Raw genomic sequence first — 16137 nt, forward strand, 5'->3', positions numbered from 1 at the left:
AGCTATCTTCCTAAAAGTCGTTGGAATTTATAGAACAGAGTTGTAATATACCCCGATGGATGCTTATACTCTATCTTGTAGTAATCGGCAATTGTTTAATTTTCCATTTGATGGGCTCGCTCTCTGTCATAATTTCTTTCACCATGTTCATGAATCCTATGGCACTAGATACCAAGTCCTTTCACTATACGGAGCTATAGGTATATTGTGCGTCCAACCAGCTTGTTTTTAGACTTCCGATCTAGACTCTTCACCCGTTTTGCTTACTCGCTGTCTAAATTGCGCTTGGGCTATGGCGCGCTTTAGCCTATTTAACCTTTAGTTCTATGTTCAACCCTATCAGCATCAACCTGACTGCTTCTTCCTTGTCGGTTCCCTCATCATTTTCTCTGTTTTGACTCCTGCTTCTATCATTCCCCGTGTTCTTGTTTGCTCCTCTACCAACCGCGTTTCTCCCTTCCTCGATTCCTCCAACATATCCAATGCTTCCTCCTTTCCGCGCCACAGCACACAAACCGTCTAACGAGCCCTCCACGCATCAAACGGGTCTCTTGTAGTTCTTTCATGTTATGACAGCCGGTAAAGAAATACTCAAAATGAGAACAAAAGCTACAGCGGGCGATCTGGGGATTATTTGGGATTGTATTGCTGATGTACTCCCCCCCATGCAAATGGGAGGGAAGGCCTGTATGGAGGAGGTGAACTCCAAGTTTCTGCCGCGTTCTCTCTCACTCTTACTCTCACCCTTCTTCAAGTTCCCTCGATGGGCCATCAGTGTCCACTATCTGTCATAGCAGCACTCCTTCTCTTTACCCATAGTCTGCCACCAACGCGTCTCCCGAAACAGCTGGAGAAATAGACTTGGTGTTAGTCCTTATAATGATTACCTAGTAGTCACACCATCGCGCCCGCCAAAACTCATCTTTCCTCTCTATCGACCGGTTTATATCTTCAAAAATTCAAGATCACTACCTTAATCTACCGAACGAACCATACTAAAAGTATCAATAAGGCGTCTTAGGTTAACAGAAATAGTACATGCAGTTGTGTTGTATTCACAATCGGCCTTTTCCATCCATTTTGTTCATCGCGTCAACGGCTCATTTAAACAAAATAGGCAGATTTTAACAAGTGTTATATTGATTTTTACGATATATGCAAGGGTATATTTAAAATCAAACCCAAACTCCACCTTGCAGCTCCTGCCATTAGGTACACTAGTTTCCCTCTTTTTTGAGCTTTCATCTCTCCACATATAACTCGTATTCTTCAAAACTGACGAAACGAAAACAAAAGAGAGAACCAAGAATCTTACAATACTCGAATGTTAAAATACTTTACCGTATCTTCCTCCTACCAACAACTCCTCCTCATTTCGTAAGAATAATTTCAACATCATCCGGGTCTGTAGGTTTTCCATCTGAAGGCACTAGTTTTATCGAGCTTCTCTTACCGCGACTCATAAAAATGACTTTCTTCATTCCCTCCATACATGGATCGCCTGCTTTGGGCATAGGTGATAAGGCTCGTTGATGTACTGCTGGGGGAGGTGTTATAATAGTATCATTTGGTTCAGGATTTGCTGGTAATGAGTCTGCGGATACAATTTCTTGTAGAGGCGATGCCCTAATCACAGTAGCGCCAAAAGTGGTTTCTCCTGTTCTGGATGAAATGGAAGGTCGAGTAAGTGGTGATATGGGGGACATCAAATGGGATGTTGTTTCTGGAGTCAAACTTCGGTTTCGTGGGCCAAATAGTGAGGATAATCTGGAAGAAGTACTTCCAGATCGTTTGGAGGTTGCAAGGGAAGATGCGTCTGTATCGGTCCAATCATCATCACCAGTGTCTCCTGAAACAGACTTTTTGGGTTTTTGGAGAGATGATGATTCCCGTTCTCGCCTTTTACGATGACGTTGGATTTCGAGTTGGCGAATAGATTCTCGGTCTGAACCTTTCGCTCTAGCTCTTTGGTAGATACTACTCTTGTTCTTGTCGAATATTGGCGAGGGGTTCGTCCATCTATAAGGATTTGGCTTTTCGATTTCTTTTCCCTTCGCTCTTCCTTTAGTTTCAGACTCTTGAGTTTTACTTGTATCTTCTTGCTCATCCTCATCCTCCGCATCGTCACCTTCGTCGTCATCATTGTCATCATCCTCTGTCCCTAAAAGAGCAATTTTGTCATCTTCTATCAGTTTTTTGACCTTTGATCTTGGCTGAGTTTTTGCCTTGACTCTTTTCTTCGAATTTTCTCTGGCGTTTTGCTTGCTCTGACTCTTTTTCCGTTTATCATTTTTTCTTTGCTCGTCCTGTTCTTCTTCATCACCATCATCGTCATCTTTCTCTTCCAAATATTCGTCTTCATCCTCGTCCTCATTTTCATTAATTACTTTTTCTCTCTTCCCAGGTCGTTTCCTACGCGATTGTTGATTCCGCCGACGCTTGACAGATTTTGACATTTTCCGGCGATCAACCGCAGAATCATCGTCGCTATCACTATTACTGTCACTATCATCATCACTGGTCTCGATTTCGCTGTCTTCGCTATCACTGTCATCTTCGTCATCTTCAATGAAATCCATCCGTTTCCTTTTACGTGTCTTGGTTTTCTTGTGGGATTTTGCGGAACGAATTGCGCGTGATCTACCAGCACCTCGAACAGCTCTTTGGCGGACCCCATGGCGACTCTTACCGCGACTTTCCCATGCTTCAACTCGTCTGGGACTTAAATCTCCATCCAGATCGTACCTCTCGCACCTAGGCCTTCCTTTCTTTTTTATTTCCAAATTCTTATTACTTTGATATTCTTCTTCTAGTAGTTCTAATATAGGATTTGTACGATAAGTATTATCTGAAAAGGATATTAATATCAAATCTAAAAACTCATCGACGGATCAACAATAGACTTACAGGTATTGCCCATAGAATAACGTCTACGTCCTGGAGTGGGACGAGGTAATTGCTCTTTTTGTTTTCTACTGCTGCAACAATTCCCCATGCTTAATTTTCTTCATCATGACCATGCAATTAAAAGAAATCATCCATTTTCCGTAGAATACGAGTTCGAGGGATGTGTGTAGATTAAAAGGATTGTTGGTAGACATCTTCAGCTAGGTCGGCATACACAGGTACTTTACCCAGCCTCAGTCATAGAGTCAGAGTATGTACGAGGACGAAATCTAGAGGTCATATCTCACTTGATACAGGTGTAAAGGTCTTTGACCATGATAATTATTTACCGCGCGCTTGGGAAGGATTGATGAATAGTAATCGCAGGTCATGTGGTCGTCACACCCACTGACCAATATCTGAAGCTAACCGAGTTCGAAACAGCAACCAACAAATCTCCTTGCAGCCTTCACGTTTGTCTTTCTCTCGTTAGATTATGAGAATTTGCGAAACATTATAAACCTAGTCGTTAGCCACTACTGGTGGCTTAAAAGCACCTTAATTGGTCAAGTAAAATCATATCCTGTTTTCTCATCATTGTGAGGTTGAAGTGGCCATTTTGTGGTTCATTTACGATCTCTACTACGTATTGAGTTTCTCAATCCTTTTGAAACTATGGAGAGTTATTATCCCCTGTATATATTGCTCTCTAATCAGCGATTACGAAAAAAAAGCTCTGGCTATATTTGGCATCTAGACTCTCGACGAGATCTCCATACCTGTGCTTGACACCAGATCTTTGACGGGAATTGAATAATGAATCAGGCATGGGAACTCGTACTCTATCCGGATATCGACCTCTACAGGATGGATGCCCTACCTTATAGAGGTTTCATAGGGTGATTACCCGGCAATACCACCGGGTGCCGGTAAATATCATGTAATCGTCCTATATTATAATCTGAAGCTTTAATTATATTAACTTTCAATCATAAGATTCTGAAATCATATAACATGATCGAGCTTTCGAATCATATGATTTTCGATCATATGGTTTGGTGGTTCGATCATGATCATATGAATTCACATGCTAAATACCCTGCCGTACCTAGCACTAGGAGCATTTCTCTGTGTGATTACTATGTCCTTTATAGGCTGACTTTTCGCCCGGGTATACCGAAACTTTTGCCTAACCCTGTGATGGAGACGGACTCCAATGGAAGTATCAACGTTGAGGCCACCCGTCAACTTTCTATTGAGACACGGCTCCTTCACACACGTTGAATAGATGCCAATCATGTAGAGAAAGACCAGTCGAGCGAGCTTGCTCTCTCACGTGCCTAAAGAAAACGACAAAACTCGAAATTGTTCTATTTGATTGTTGGTCCATGTCATTTCTATCTATCTTAGATCAATTTGATTTGATTTAACATCAGCATAGTTCCTGGCCCCGCAGTTTGATTTCCTGTTGATAAGATTGCGGATATCTGCACCGAACTTTACAGGAATTCACATTCTTTTCAGCCCAGCATATTTCTGGTCTATGTATAGGTGGCCGAATATTCCAAGGTTCAGAAACTTGGGTAGTCTATGTTTGAGGGGTATTAAGGTGATCTGGACTTTCTGGGCTTACATAGTGCTAATATCAATATCCTGTTGTAAGTGCGAAGATAACAGGATCTATGAATGTCGTTTTCTTAGCCTTTTGCAATATTCAATTCAGCCTGTTTTGACTTCCGACTGCACTCCTTATCCGAAATTCTAGGATTCCAAGCCGGAGATCATCTAAATGTCATATTTACATCCGAAACTTCAAGAATCTTGGTTATTTTCATCAAGATTTTATCAAGCTTCTAAGTATAATTTTGGTATGCAATTTCTTTCATATAATTTGTATCAAACGATGTTAAGACAGTTCTTTCTCTGCTCTTCCTTCCAACTCTTGCCTATATCCCCAAAGACTTTCCGTTCATTTCCCCACCGTTGATAAATAGTTTGATATATAAATGGCTCATGTTATATAGAATGATAAAATGCCTGCGTGCTGTCGCGGCCCTAGCTCTTGACCACTCTTACACTCTTTAGACCAATGAGTAAATTTTATGAACATATCCATGGATGTAAAAAGACAAAGCAGGAAAAAAAAGAGTAAATTAATTACAACTTAACAATCTCAAATGCAATACTGCACGCTAGATCCGAATATGTACAAAAAATATCTATATACATCATATGCATCGTGAGAAACTCCACACGAGCAATGAACACCACAAATCTATATCCCAATCCTCAAAACTAATCTTACAAACCCGCAGCTTTCTTCACAAAAGCCGCTGCGGCCGTCACATCCATTCCGTATGTTAGATGTGCATATAAGATCATATCGCCACCTAGACAGATATCGTCCCCCATGTGACAGATGATATCTGTTTTAGCGGATGAGAGGCCTTGAACTGCTTTTCCGTTATCTGGAGGTGGTTATATTAGTTTGAGATATATATATTAGGGATTCAGAAAAGGGCAGTGGTACGAACCTGGATCGCCGAAGATAACGGCAGAGCTGACTTTCGACATGGTGGCTGCTGGGAGAAGTTTGGCGGCGTTGTGCACGAGTTGGCCTCCTTGAGAGTAACCGGACATGACGATTTTGGTTTCTGGACAGCTGGATAGAGCCGATGTGACCATTTTGGCCCTGTGGTGATGATGTGTTAGTAATTTATGGAGGAGATGGAATATTTATGCAAAGGGAGACTAGAGAGGTGTATGGAACGTACATAGTCTGACTACCAGCAGAATCACCACCCTCCAAGAATCCGGGTATATCAGCTGGATAATCGACGCCGGTCATAGAGACTGCAGATGAACCGAGAGAAGATTGCAGGGCTTGGAGGAAGGGTGGTCCGACTACAGTACCGAGAGTTCCAATCTCAGTTGTTCCGCGAGCAAAGATGACGGTTACGGCTGTACATGCTCTGGCTTCGATGGACCCTGTTGGGGCGGCGAGGGTGGAGAGAGGAAGGAGGAGAAGGGACAAGAGTTGTTGGGTTGAGGTCTTCATTTTTGATTTTGTATATTAAGATGCTAGACTGGATAATGAACGACAGTAGGTGAATGAGAGTTTGGGTAAACTGTTAAATATATGAGTAGAAAGAGTGTGGATGATAGTGAGTGGTGATGATAGATATTGTAACAAACGGAAAATACAATGGCTTTTTATCTCCAAAAGTTCGACCCGACAATCAGGAACCCCATGTACTTACTACTATGGGGAACACGGTCGGATGGCCGCATATGCTTATTTTCAGGGAGTTGAATCCCTCCAATAGTTCTTCCCCTTGTCTGGTCCCTTAAAATTTTATGCTGCAAAATACATAAAATGTTACATGATTTTAAGGAATCCGAAGAACCCGAACTTATAGCATTGCTACTATAGTTGAAGGAATCAAACTGTATTTTAAACTTTACATCTTGTGAAATAATATTCGAATTTTAGACGTTTTTTCAAAATATCACATGATATTCAGATGATAGTTACCTGACATTTTCTTTAAATCATGAACGGGGAAAACTAATCAAGTCGAGCCAACTCCCTTTTAAAATTAAAGGTATATAATTGGCAGTAACGAGGGCTAAGTGGGGTCTCCCAAGCCGACGATTATCCAAATGCTTATCTAAGATGAAACATGCCAGAAATCGTGGTATTCACAATGTCAGACGTCAGATTATGTTTAGTTCAAGATACCGTCGACTATCAGACGAATCTCTCCCATCTCAACCATAAAGTGACGATGATAGGAATAACTTTGCCACTAGCAAAACAAAATACCGAGGGAAGATAATTGAAAAGTCCGCCGAGTCCCCCACAAAGAACAGTCCAGCCAGCAGTGATTACCCTTTAATCTGGAGTACAATATCTCCGTATAGCTACTCTAGGTAAAAGATCACTAGACCCCATGCTGAGCTTTTGCTTTCATCATTTAGTAGACACTACTATCCGTACGGCGTACACTTGATCAGGCCTGTCAACCAGAGACATTGATTTGGAATCAAAAAATGAGTAGAGGTGGGCACATCACTCCGGAGAATCTCCCAATTGAGGATTGACGTGAAAATCCCTCCAAATATCATAGATACCATATATCTGGGGAGAAGAACAAAGCGCAGAGCCGGCGCTTAGGATATAGTACCCGGAAAACTTATGAAAATGCGATTGGTAAAACGGATCTCCACTTAAAACGGTCTTATTGCCCGTTTCTCTGAACCTTTGGAGCGGTTGTTTTGTTTTAGCGAGGACTAGTGTGTTTCTTGGCAGGGTATTGGTGCTTTGACATATATGTATGTGGAAGGGGATATATTATGCAAGTATGTCAATCAATACGAGAGAATTGCTTTTGATGGTGTTTTGAAACGTGAGGCGGACAAGATAGGTTGGTGATGGCGGCTGTGCGGAAATAACAGGAAATTCATGCGGAGTATATCACCTAACGCGGAATCAAAAATACCTGTCCGGTGGGGCGAAGCTTCCCGTTTCTGTAGCATGATACATAAGAGAGGAGCAGACAAGTCCCAGAAGCCGGGATGAAATGCCGTCCTCGGTTGGAGAAGGCCTTGGAAGTATTTGATAAGGGGCTAGAATACTTTGCATGCATGAACCATTATTGCATACAGGCAGGTAGGCGCCACTTGTGGTTTTGCTAGTTCTATTATGGCTTGAATCTCAATACACAGTAATTACCCAGTACTCGAGTATATTTACAGCACTAAGGCAGGATGGAGACAATCACTAGGGGTATAGAAACAGAACTATCCATTAACAAGTACACCTCCGTGGTGATCGACAAGTCCTCGTCCTCGAGCTCGAAAAGCTCTAAATTAAAAACACATGTCATTTCAGGACAATGAAAAGTAGGAAAAGAAAGCCTCCGAGTACGTAAAACCCATGCTTTTAACTGCTCCGTTCCCTCAACTAGTGGTATGATATACATGCCCATGGGTATCTGTTGGTATACCACGGTGGTACCAGTTGTGCAATACTCTTTTGGATTTTGTTTTATCCTTCCTGGTTACGACATATGGAAAGAGGAGGCTATTTGTACTGAATAGAAGGAGCTAGAGTTCGCCAGTGCTATAGCTCCCTTTATGAAGTTCGACATATGGTGTACGACAGCTATATCATTCCTTGAAACTCCGTAAAAGAGATGCAAGAATGTCGTAATATCCCCATTCATAGCATTCCATGATGATCTAAAGTCGTGTGACGTAAGTGGCGTCAAGTGGGTGGTAGCTACGATTGAAGGACCTGAGCTCGAACTTGCCAATGAGGTTCGTTTTCTCAACCTACAGTTTGGTTTTGAATTTGTAATGGTTGGTATCAATGAGTTTTGATTTCTTTCACCTTCCAATATTCCACTTTTCTAAGCCTCCGTTGAGGGTGAGGACCATTCTGGACGGTCTCTTTCAGCGCGTTGAACGTTGAGTAAAGCTGTGTCTCTTAAGATTTGCTCCAGTGGCGACATTGATCCTGGCACTGGTGCTGGTGCTGGCGCCGAAACTCTTGTTTGCCATTTCAAACACTATTTCGAAAGTATGGGTACCAAGATGTATTTCTTTGTAATTCTTCTATGCGTTGTTGTGATTTTCTGAAGCGTCCCTCCACTCCTTTTTTATCTTCCTGTTGCTTTCTTCTTCTTTCTCAAAAAAGCCCCAAGTTTAGCCTCCATATATTTTGCCATAGACCAAAAGTCCTTACAGTCTATTTTGAACCTTCCTCTAGTATGGCGCACCCGTCCAATGAAATATCCATCCTTAGGATGAGGCATAAATTCTCTGTAACCCATTTCTATCGCATTTCCATCAATATCACCACCTCCAACGGATCCATCAGGTATCTGTGTCTGGATAAACTAACACATAATTGACAATACTCAAGCATCTAAAATCAATAAACAAAAATCGATACCTTTTCTTCAAACCTATTCCGCTCGAGACGATATCTTCATCCACCCAGAGAGTTCTAAACGTCACTTTATTACCATGAACTTTTCGTCATGCACAAAGACTCTATTAGACACTTTCTAGCTTCTGCAACCTTACACCCTAACATCCTAGAAAAAGCAGGACTATAAGTGTGGACTGTTTCTAGATTGCTTGAATCATTAGAGTTCTTCATCTGTCTTATTCCCGAAAAGAGACCTATGGCCATTGGGGCTCAGGATCGCCTGTGGAGTGGTTATAAGAACTCTATTAAATCTGTAACCACATATGAGAGAATTCTATATCCAGAACCCGCCATTACTTTCTACATCCAGTCAAAAATACCATATCGATTATCTTCTAATAGAATGAATGTTTACCTCTCCTGGAAACAGATTGGGGGATAGGCTTCCCTCGATTATCACCTTCTTTACAAGTCTCTCAAAAGAATCACCCTAAACTTCCATTTCCTTCCTTCTCACACCAATTTCTACGCTTATCAATACCCCAAACTCCTCAGCAAATCTCCCAGCGATACTTTGAGAAGCATACAGTAACCCTGTTTATAAGTTCAATAATTTACTCCTTCACGGGACTTAAGTTACCTAACAATCATCAAACTTTCCTCCTTAACCCCCACAACCACGATTCTTAAATTAAAAGAATATTGAATATTGTGGTAGTATATTAATATAATATAATCTTAAAATCATAGATAAAATTAGGTAGAAGTATAATACATTTAAGCACAGGTTAAACAAGCAACAGCAAAACACTGTTGGCAATAATTTGCCGCAGTGGTAATTATAGCATGAGTACATAAATCATATTTAACCCCAGCAATGCTTGGAGCTGTAATTGCAACTCATTGATGATTATGAAGCAAAGTTACATTTTGTTTTGCAATACTAGCACATAGTGTGCAAACACCTGTAATTCCATGAACACATACACTATTTAACGCTAACTAACGAATGTGTAGATTTACCCATTACAGAGTTAGATTCCGGTAACCCTAACTCTACTAAATTATTTTCTAGTAAACTAATGAAAGGTACTATAATCAAGAAATGGGCAAAATAAATAACTGTACTTATTTGTCCAAATTCTACATATGGTGACTCAACGTGTTTAGCTCCTAATACCATTAGTATTAAGAAATTAGCAACAATTAACAATAATAAGATCTTATAATTATAATTATAATAAACTTACACAAAATAGACATTTAATTCAACAGGACAAATACATATATATATAATATAAAAGCTCAATTTAACTCAGTTTAATTACAAAACAGAACAAAACAAAGTATACAATTATCAAAACCTTCTTTTAACCCCCCCCACCCCAAAAAATTCATTTATTGTATAAGAAAAGAGTAAAAATGAATCCCTCTCCTGATTTGTTACGACGGCTATCTTCTACGCCGCGTCACATGACTAAACCAAGGTAACGTGATTAAGTCACGTTATGGACCGCTGCGCGGTCCTGACTAGCCATAGGCATGAAGGTCTATATAATCAAGATGAATTTCCTTTGTATAGAGCTTCGTGCTCAAGATCAATCATTTAGTATACTCTACTATTAGTTACGAATTGCATTATTGTCATTACTTTAAGTCCCTGCTTGATGCCTAGTTATAAACCACTTCGAGAGCCTAGAGCACTTCCACATGATCTAGACGGCAAACCTCGTAACAAAGCAGTAAATTGTTTATTTTGGCTGTGAATTTTGAAAATGGCTAATAGGAGTTGGCACAGACTGTAGAGTATAATATTAGTATCTCTAGACATATCAAGACGTATTCTTTAAATACAAAAACTATAGATTTATATAACATTTAAAAAACTATAAGCCTTAAAAAAGTAGAAAATGCAAGCCTATAAACCTATCCTATAGTCGCCTAGGAATTCAAATTTCCCTTGTCCAAAGATTTACTATGCTGAACAGCATCCGTTTGATGTGTAAATAGTGTAAAGAAAATTCATTTACATAAAAACTCCCTACACCTTATTACTCCACTTTGCATCTTCATCTTCATCTTTATTTCTCCATCAATATTGACCATGATCTCAGCTAGATATTCCTACTTTATTCTTTCTTTCCCCTCTCCAACTCACATCTTCACGTAAGAACCCCCATTCGTCGTACTTCCAAATCTCGGCTGTTGAGGAAATTCCGCAGTTTGAGGACTCATCTCACCACTATGTTCAACCATCGTCGGACTTCTAGGACCATGCTGACCCGCCTGTACCACTGGACTTCCGGTCGCCAAAGCGTTTGCGCTCGCGCTACCAACAGGTCCTACATATCCTGTCCCATGATCATCTCCCAAGCCTCCGGATGCGTCGTCAAAGCCGCCAAATCCCTTGTTGTTCATTTCTATTTGGTTATCTTGTTGTTGCTTTTCAATCAATTGGTTGTAGGCTTCACGTTCTAAACGTCCGTTACGACGTTGACGGAAGAAAGTAAAGAGGAATAAGGAGATAAGAGCGGCGGCTACGGCACCACATAAACAGTAGATGGTAAGTTTGACGCCTTTCGAGAGCCTATGCCATTTTTCGCTTAGGGTCAGTTTTGGGGTAGCGTTTTCGGTGATAGCTTTTGCGACGGTGGAATTACCACTTTAAAAATTTTATTAGCGTCCTTTTCTTAACATCATGAAACATATTGATAAATTTACCTGATTACTTTGATGGATTGCCAATCTCCAGTTTTATCTGTCCATTGGTATTCCGAACCAGTGCTATAATCCTGAATAGCTGCACTTTTCACATACATAGTAAATGGAGTCTTGCTGAAATCAGTTACTCCACCTGCCCATTCAATTGTTCCTTCACTATTACCCTTTGGATCACCACCGGACCAAATTCCCAATCGAACTGTCATTGGAGTTTGTGGAAAGTTCTTGCCGCCAAGCGCATCGGCATATGCGAGTGTTCGAACAAGACTATCATCAATCCACCATTGAATTCTTTCGGCAGTCCAATCGACAGTGTAGTTATGAAAGTTTGCTGTGGGATCTGATGGAGTTGGGTACCAAATCGCTCGATCATAAGCGGTAGTGTTCCCCTTTCCAAAATAATTCGTCTCGGCATGAGTATTGTTACCTCCAATGAATTCCCAATCCACTTCATCCAAATCGTCACTCTCCAACACAATACTTGATACAATTCCTACACCAGTTGCAGCCTTCATAACCACGGATACTTGACCGAAAAAGATGAAGAATTTAGACTGAATAGTAGGTGATTGACCTTGTTTGGCAATAGTAAATTCAGCTCCATCATTACCATATGCCAGAGTTCCAGCGGTGATATTGTAGTAATCGGTGACGGTCGATGATGTATTGAAATAAAAAGTATGATTTGTACCCAAAGCTGGATCATTGGGACATGTTTGGTTGAGAGGATTACAAATGGTCCAAGTTTGAGCTTCAACCAGGAATGGTGAGAGGATAGTTGCTCCTGCTATGAGAAGCAGGGATTTGAACTGCATTGTTTTCTTTGTCTTTTTCCGGTATCGAATGGTAATTGTATGTATGATTGGATTTTGTTTAAATGAAAGTCGGGTTTGGGATGTGTTTGTGTATTTCGTAAAAGAGGGTGGTAATAATTAAATCCCAATCAAATCAATTTGATATTGAGATTTGTGATGCGATTTTAAAGAATGACTTATTATCGCCTTCATCAAAAGGCGAATGCGATTGTTGGAAAGAGAGTAACGTGCAAGAACTGCACCAAAAAATCAAAATCAAAATGAGAGTGAGAATGAAAATGAAGGTGATGAGATAGTCAAAATGTCAAAGAGTAAGACTGAAATTAAAAATTGAGATTGAGATTGAGAGGAGAAAGGAATAGGAACAGGAGCAGGAATAGGAATAGAAACGACATTAAAGAAAGTGGAGGTTACAATTGACAAACGGTTACGGTTAAGTGGTTCACGGATGGAGATGGAAATGGGGAAGATTAAAAATTCAAATGCAACGCGAACGCCAATCATATCAATTTATGGAACCGTGCATGTACAAAGTGATACTAGTAAGGTACTAGTAAGGTACTAGTAGTAAGGTACGAAGTATAACTTCTATCCTTCTATTGCTTCCCTACCTACCATCATCATGTTTGTAGTGAAGTGTACAAAGATACCCTTGTGAATTGATGAATTCAATGGTAGAGCGAAAAGGTGGGTTGGAAGATGATTGTCGAAAATTTAATTTGAATTTCCCAATTGGATAGATTAGGTTTCAGATTTGGAAAAAGGGGGAACATCACGGGAGATCAAGAATTACCATTGGCATAGTGAGTGAGTGGTAAGATCTTGTTTCAACGGAGATATCACCGAATCAGATAATTTCCATGGACATCTAGGGGATGAAGACAATCCTATACAAGGATCCTGAATGAAAATCATTCCCACGCTCAGTCCAACAGAATGGATGGTTAATTTGGTCGTAGGAGATCAATTGAATTTGGTTGTTTCTCATGAAATTTCATTGTGAAATCCATTTTCAAAAAGTTAAAAATAATGCCAAGAATAGATATTTTCTATTACACTCCGTAAGAGATTGATGATGCTCGAAGAAGAATGATAGAAGTGCCGGGTATGAATATATAAAAGACGATGTGATGACTCAGATATGCGGATGATAAAGATCGATCTTCCTTGGCATTCTACACTGCATCTTAAAAATCCACTTTGAAGAATATACCTGGTATTTGGCTTAAGATTTTTATTTATATAACTTCTCGTATTTTACCCACGTTGGATGGATATCAATGGATATCAATGGGAATCATTTATTAACTTCTTTTTGTTTCTTTATTCATGCTGTTCTTGATACTAGTTATTATATGCTGAGTCAGGAATAGAGTTGTGGCCATGAGCTATCTATCGATATCTTTGGAAGCCTCGCTTTTCAATCCGTGTGCACTCCTTACTTTTGGTCTGTACCTGCATTTGCGACCACACCCATGTACAGAGTACCTTTGCCACCAAAGATTCAAGCAGATAACGACGTCTATACAGACCCCCCCTATGATTAATATTTCACCAACAAAACATCCACAATGGCAAACCATAAAATCTTTATAAACCCCCACGCAAAATACATATAAAGAAGAATCACACCCCCAAAATCATCCAACCCTCGAGCTCCTTTCTGCTCAGAGATAAAAAAGAAAATACATCCAAAACCAACCACCTACCTACTTACTCCATTCCCCCAAATTCCCACCACACCTAATATCCATTTCTACTAAAGAACAATCTAATACATCGATTTTTCTGAAATAAGAAATCAGAAAAAAAAAAAAACAATCAGATGTAATAGTAATAGATAAACTTTACTATACTCTATATTTCTTCCCTAAGAGGGTTTTCTTACTTTCTCAGCCAGCAATGGAAATTTACGTATGAAGGATAGTTATAATTATATTGTCGATTATTTTCTGGATATGATGATATAGTATAGGAAGTAAGTGAGTGAGTATATTCTAAACTTTTGCATGCAAAGGAAAAAAAATAGAGAATTAATTAATCAATCATCTATAAAGGTACCTAAATAGTTGAGGTTATGACCTCATCCAGTCCAATATATTAGTAAACGAGCTTTTGGACCTCATCTATCCTCTTTCAGAACAAAACATGCACTACATTCAGCAAATCCTCGCGAGAATAATTCTCCCAGCTCCAAGATATTCTGTAACCTTTTATTGAATTTACGAAATCACTCAACTATTTTCATTATATTAATCAAGGAGATGGATTACCGATATTCTTTAATTCATTGCCAAATACGAAACTACTAGGTAGTTCTACGAACCTCGAAAATGACATTCTAGGTTCTATTGCCCTATAGCTAGTAGCTACAGCTAATAGTAAATCCTCAGCAAGATTGTCTTACAACCTCATAATATCATTGCCCCGAAACACAAGCAGCAAACCATACCACCAATACAACCAAAAGATCAGAAACCCATTTTTTCCCATATATCTCTCTCTCTCCCTCTCACAACATCAATCATCAATGCTCTCACTCACTCCCTCAATCTCGACAAAGGATTACGACTTTGTCTTGTCGGAAGACGTGCAATCATACTAGTTCCCTGACGCATAGGAATAGGAGCTTTCCCCGTAATAGCAGGTTTCATCCAATTCAGATCACAAAAGCGACCACATCGATGACGCTGAAAGAAAGATTTAATTCCATCGATTCCCAAATCAGCCGGTCCGCAATCTTGTGCTCTGGACATGATTACCGGATCCGATAGGACACTAATTGTCTCATTAGAAGATATTGATTCCGCTGCGCAAGGAACGACATATAAACCAAGAAAAACTTACTATCCATTACTATACGAACCACCCTGAAGATCACACAACAAAAACTCCCTATCCGAATCATGATAAGAAAAATGACTCAAAGCCTGCATTGCATCATTCCACACTGTATCCTGACCCGTCCATCCCGTATTACTATTAAATTTTTCGAAATTCTCAATCATAGGTTCCACCAAACTTTTCACTCCGGCCTTGTTTCCCGCACTTGCTTCATAGGTCCAGATGGATGGCGTATTGACGATGATATCGCGATTTCCGATAATCCCCGTCGTGTGGAAATCATCAACGATTTCTTGCGTGCGTCGGATTATCTCGAGTTCTTCTTCGAAATAGTGCTCTTCGATTACAGAGCCGGTTTTGAATTCTTTGGATACGCATGCTTGGCTTTTTCTGGGTCCTTCGGTGTATCGACCAGCCTGGTAATGGGTTATTAGTGATATTTGAGAGGAAGGGAGAATGAGGGTGGGAGTGGGAGTGAGATGGAAAAGAATGGTAAGTAATAAATATCTAGCATAATTACCCAAACATTTTTAAAAGTCCCCGAAGCAAAGATTTCAGAGGTATCGATTGCGGCTTTTCTGGACTGGTTCAGACGTCGATGAGACATATTGAAGTAATTTGCTAGTACAGATGCTAGTGTTGGTGCTAGCTCGAAAACGATGCGTACCTAGGTAGGTATGTAAAGTACAATTCCGGGATATTGAAATCAGGAACGAAATCTTGGGGAATGTAGTATGTGTTTTTATTTTTTGGATTATACATTAGGTAGGTATGGATGAGTATGTTATATATTGAATTTTTCTTTTCTTTTTGGGTAGAGCTGGAAGCTTCCGGGTTGGATTGGTTGGATGTGGGTGATTGCAGTGTTACGACGGATCTCACATACCTAACATCACGTGATTAGCATCATGTGATATGAGGATCCCAGTAGGC

The 16137-nt window shown here is 40.1% G+C and overlaps 6 protein-coding genes across 6 annotated transcripts; 1 reads left to right on the forward strand and 5 right to left on the reverse strand.

Annotated features, from left to right (window-relative positions):
- Nucleotides 1-307: 307 nt before the first annotated feature.
- Nucleotides 308-3223, reverse strand: SS1G_07660 (predicted protein; the record flags this gene model as incomplete). The annotated part of the gene is made up of 6 exons (XM_001590985.1): nucleotides 308-519; nucleotides 705-748; nucleotides 814-847; nucleotides 1454-2848; nucleotides 2908-2972; nucleotides 3195-3223. The coding sequence occupies 6 exons, from the start codon at nucleotides 3221-3223 to the stop codon at nucleotides 308-310; spliced, it is 1779 nt and encodes a 592-aa protein (XP_001591035.1).
- A 1964-nt stretch (nucleotides 3224-5187) lies between these two features.
- SS1G_07661 (hypothetical protein) lies at nucleotides 5188-5944 on the reverse strand (the record flags this gene model as incomplete). The annotated part of the gene is made up of 3 exons (XM_001590986.1): nucleotides 5188-5354; nucleotides 5421-5578; nucleotides 5661-5944. 3 exons carry the CDS (start codon nucleotides 5942-5944, stop codon nucleotides 5188-5190), a joined length of 609 nt encoding a protein of 202 aa, XP_001591036.1.
- Nucleotides 5945-8343: 2399 nt separating this feature from the next.
- SS1G_07662 (predicted protein) lies at nucleotides 8344-8451 on the reverse strand (the record flags this gene model as incomplete). Its single annotated transcript, XM_001590987.1, has 1 exon — nucleotides 8344-8451. One exon carries the CDS (start codon nucleotides 8449-8451, stop codon nucleotides 8344-8346), a length of 108 nt encoding a protein of 35 aa, XP_001591037.1.
- Nucleotides 8452-10978: 2527 nt separating this feature from the next.
- On the reverse strand, nucleotides 10979-12360 carry SS1G_07663 (hypothetical protein; the record flags this gene model as incomplete). Its single annotated transcript, XM_001590988.1, has 2 exons — nucleotides 10979-11486; nucleotides 11546-12360. 2 exons carry the CDS (start codon nucleotides 12358-12360, stop codon nucleotides 10979-10981), a joined length of 1323 nt encoding a protein of 440 aa, XP_001591038.1.
- A 301-nt stretch (nucleotides 12361-12661) lies between these two features.
- On the forward strand, nucleotides 12662-12925 carry SS1G_07664 (predicted protein; the record flags this gene model as incomplete). Its single annotated transcript, XM_001590989.1, has 2 exons — nucleotides 12662-12671; nucleotides 12723-12925. The coding sequence occupies 2 exons, from the start codon at nucleotides 12662-12664 to the stop codon at nucleotides 12923-12925; spliced, it is 213 nt and encodes a 70-aa protein (XP_001591039.1).
- Nucleotides 12926-14900: 1975 nt separating this feature from the next.
- SS1G_07665 (hypothetical protein) lies at nucleotides 14901-15811 on the reverse strand (the record flags this gene model as incomplete). Its single annotated transcript, XM_001590990.1, has 3 exons — nucleotides 14901-15138; nucleotides 15208-15620; nucleotides 15725-15811. The coding sequence occupies 3 exons, from the start codon at nucleotides 15809-15811 to the stop codon at nucleotides 14901-14903; spliced, it is 738 nt and encodes a 245-aa protein (XP_001591040.1).
- Nucleotides 15812-16137: the final 326 nt, after the last annotated feature.

Source organism: Sclerotinia sclerotiorum, genomic scaffold (assembly GCF_000146945.2).
Source record: "Sclerotinia sclerotiorum 1980 UF-70 scaffold_10 genomic scaffold, whole genome shotgun sequence".
In the NCBI taxonomy this organism is placed as follows: Eukaryota; Fungi; Ascomycota; class Leotiomycetes; order Helotiales; family Sclerotiniaceae; genus Sclerotinia; species Sclerotinia sclerotiorum.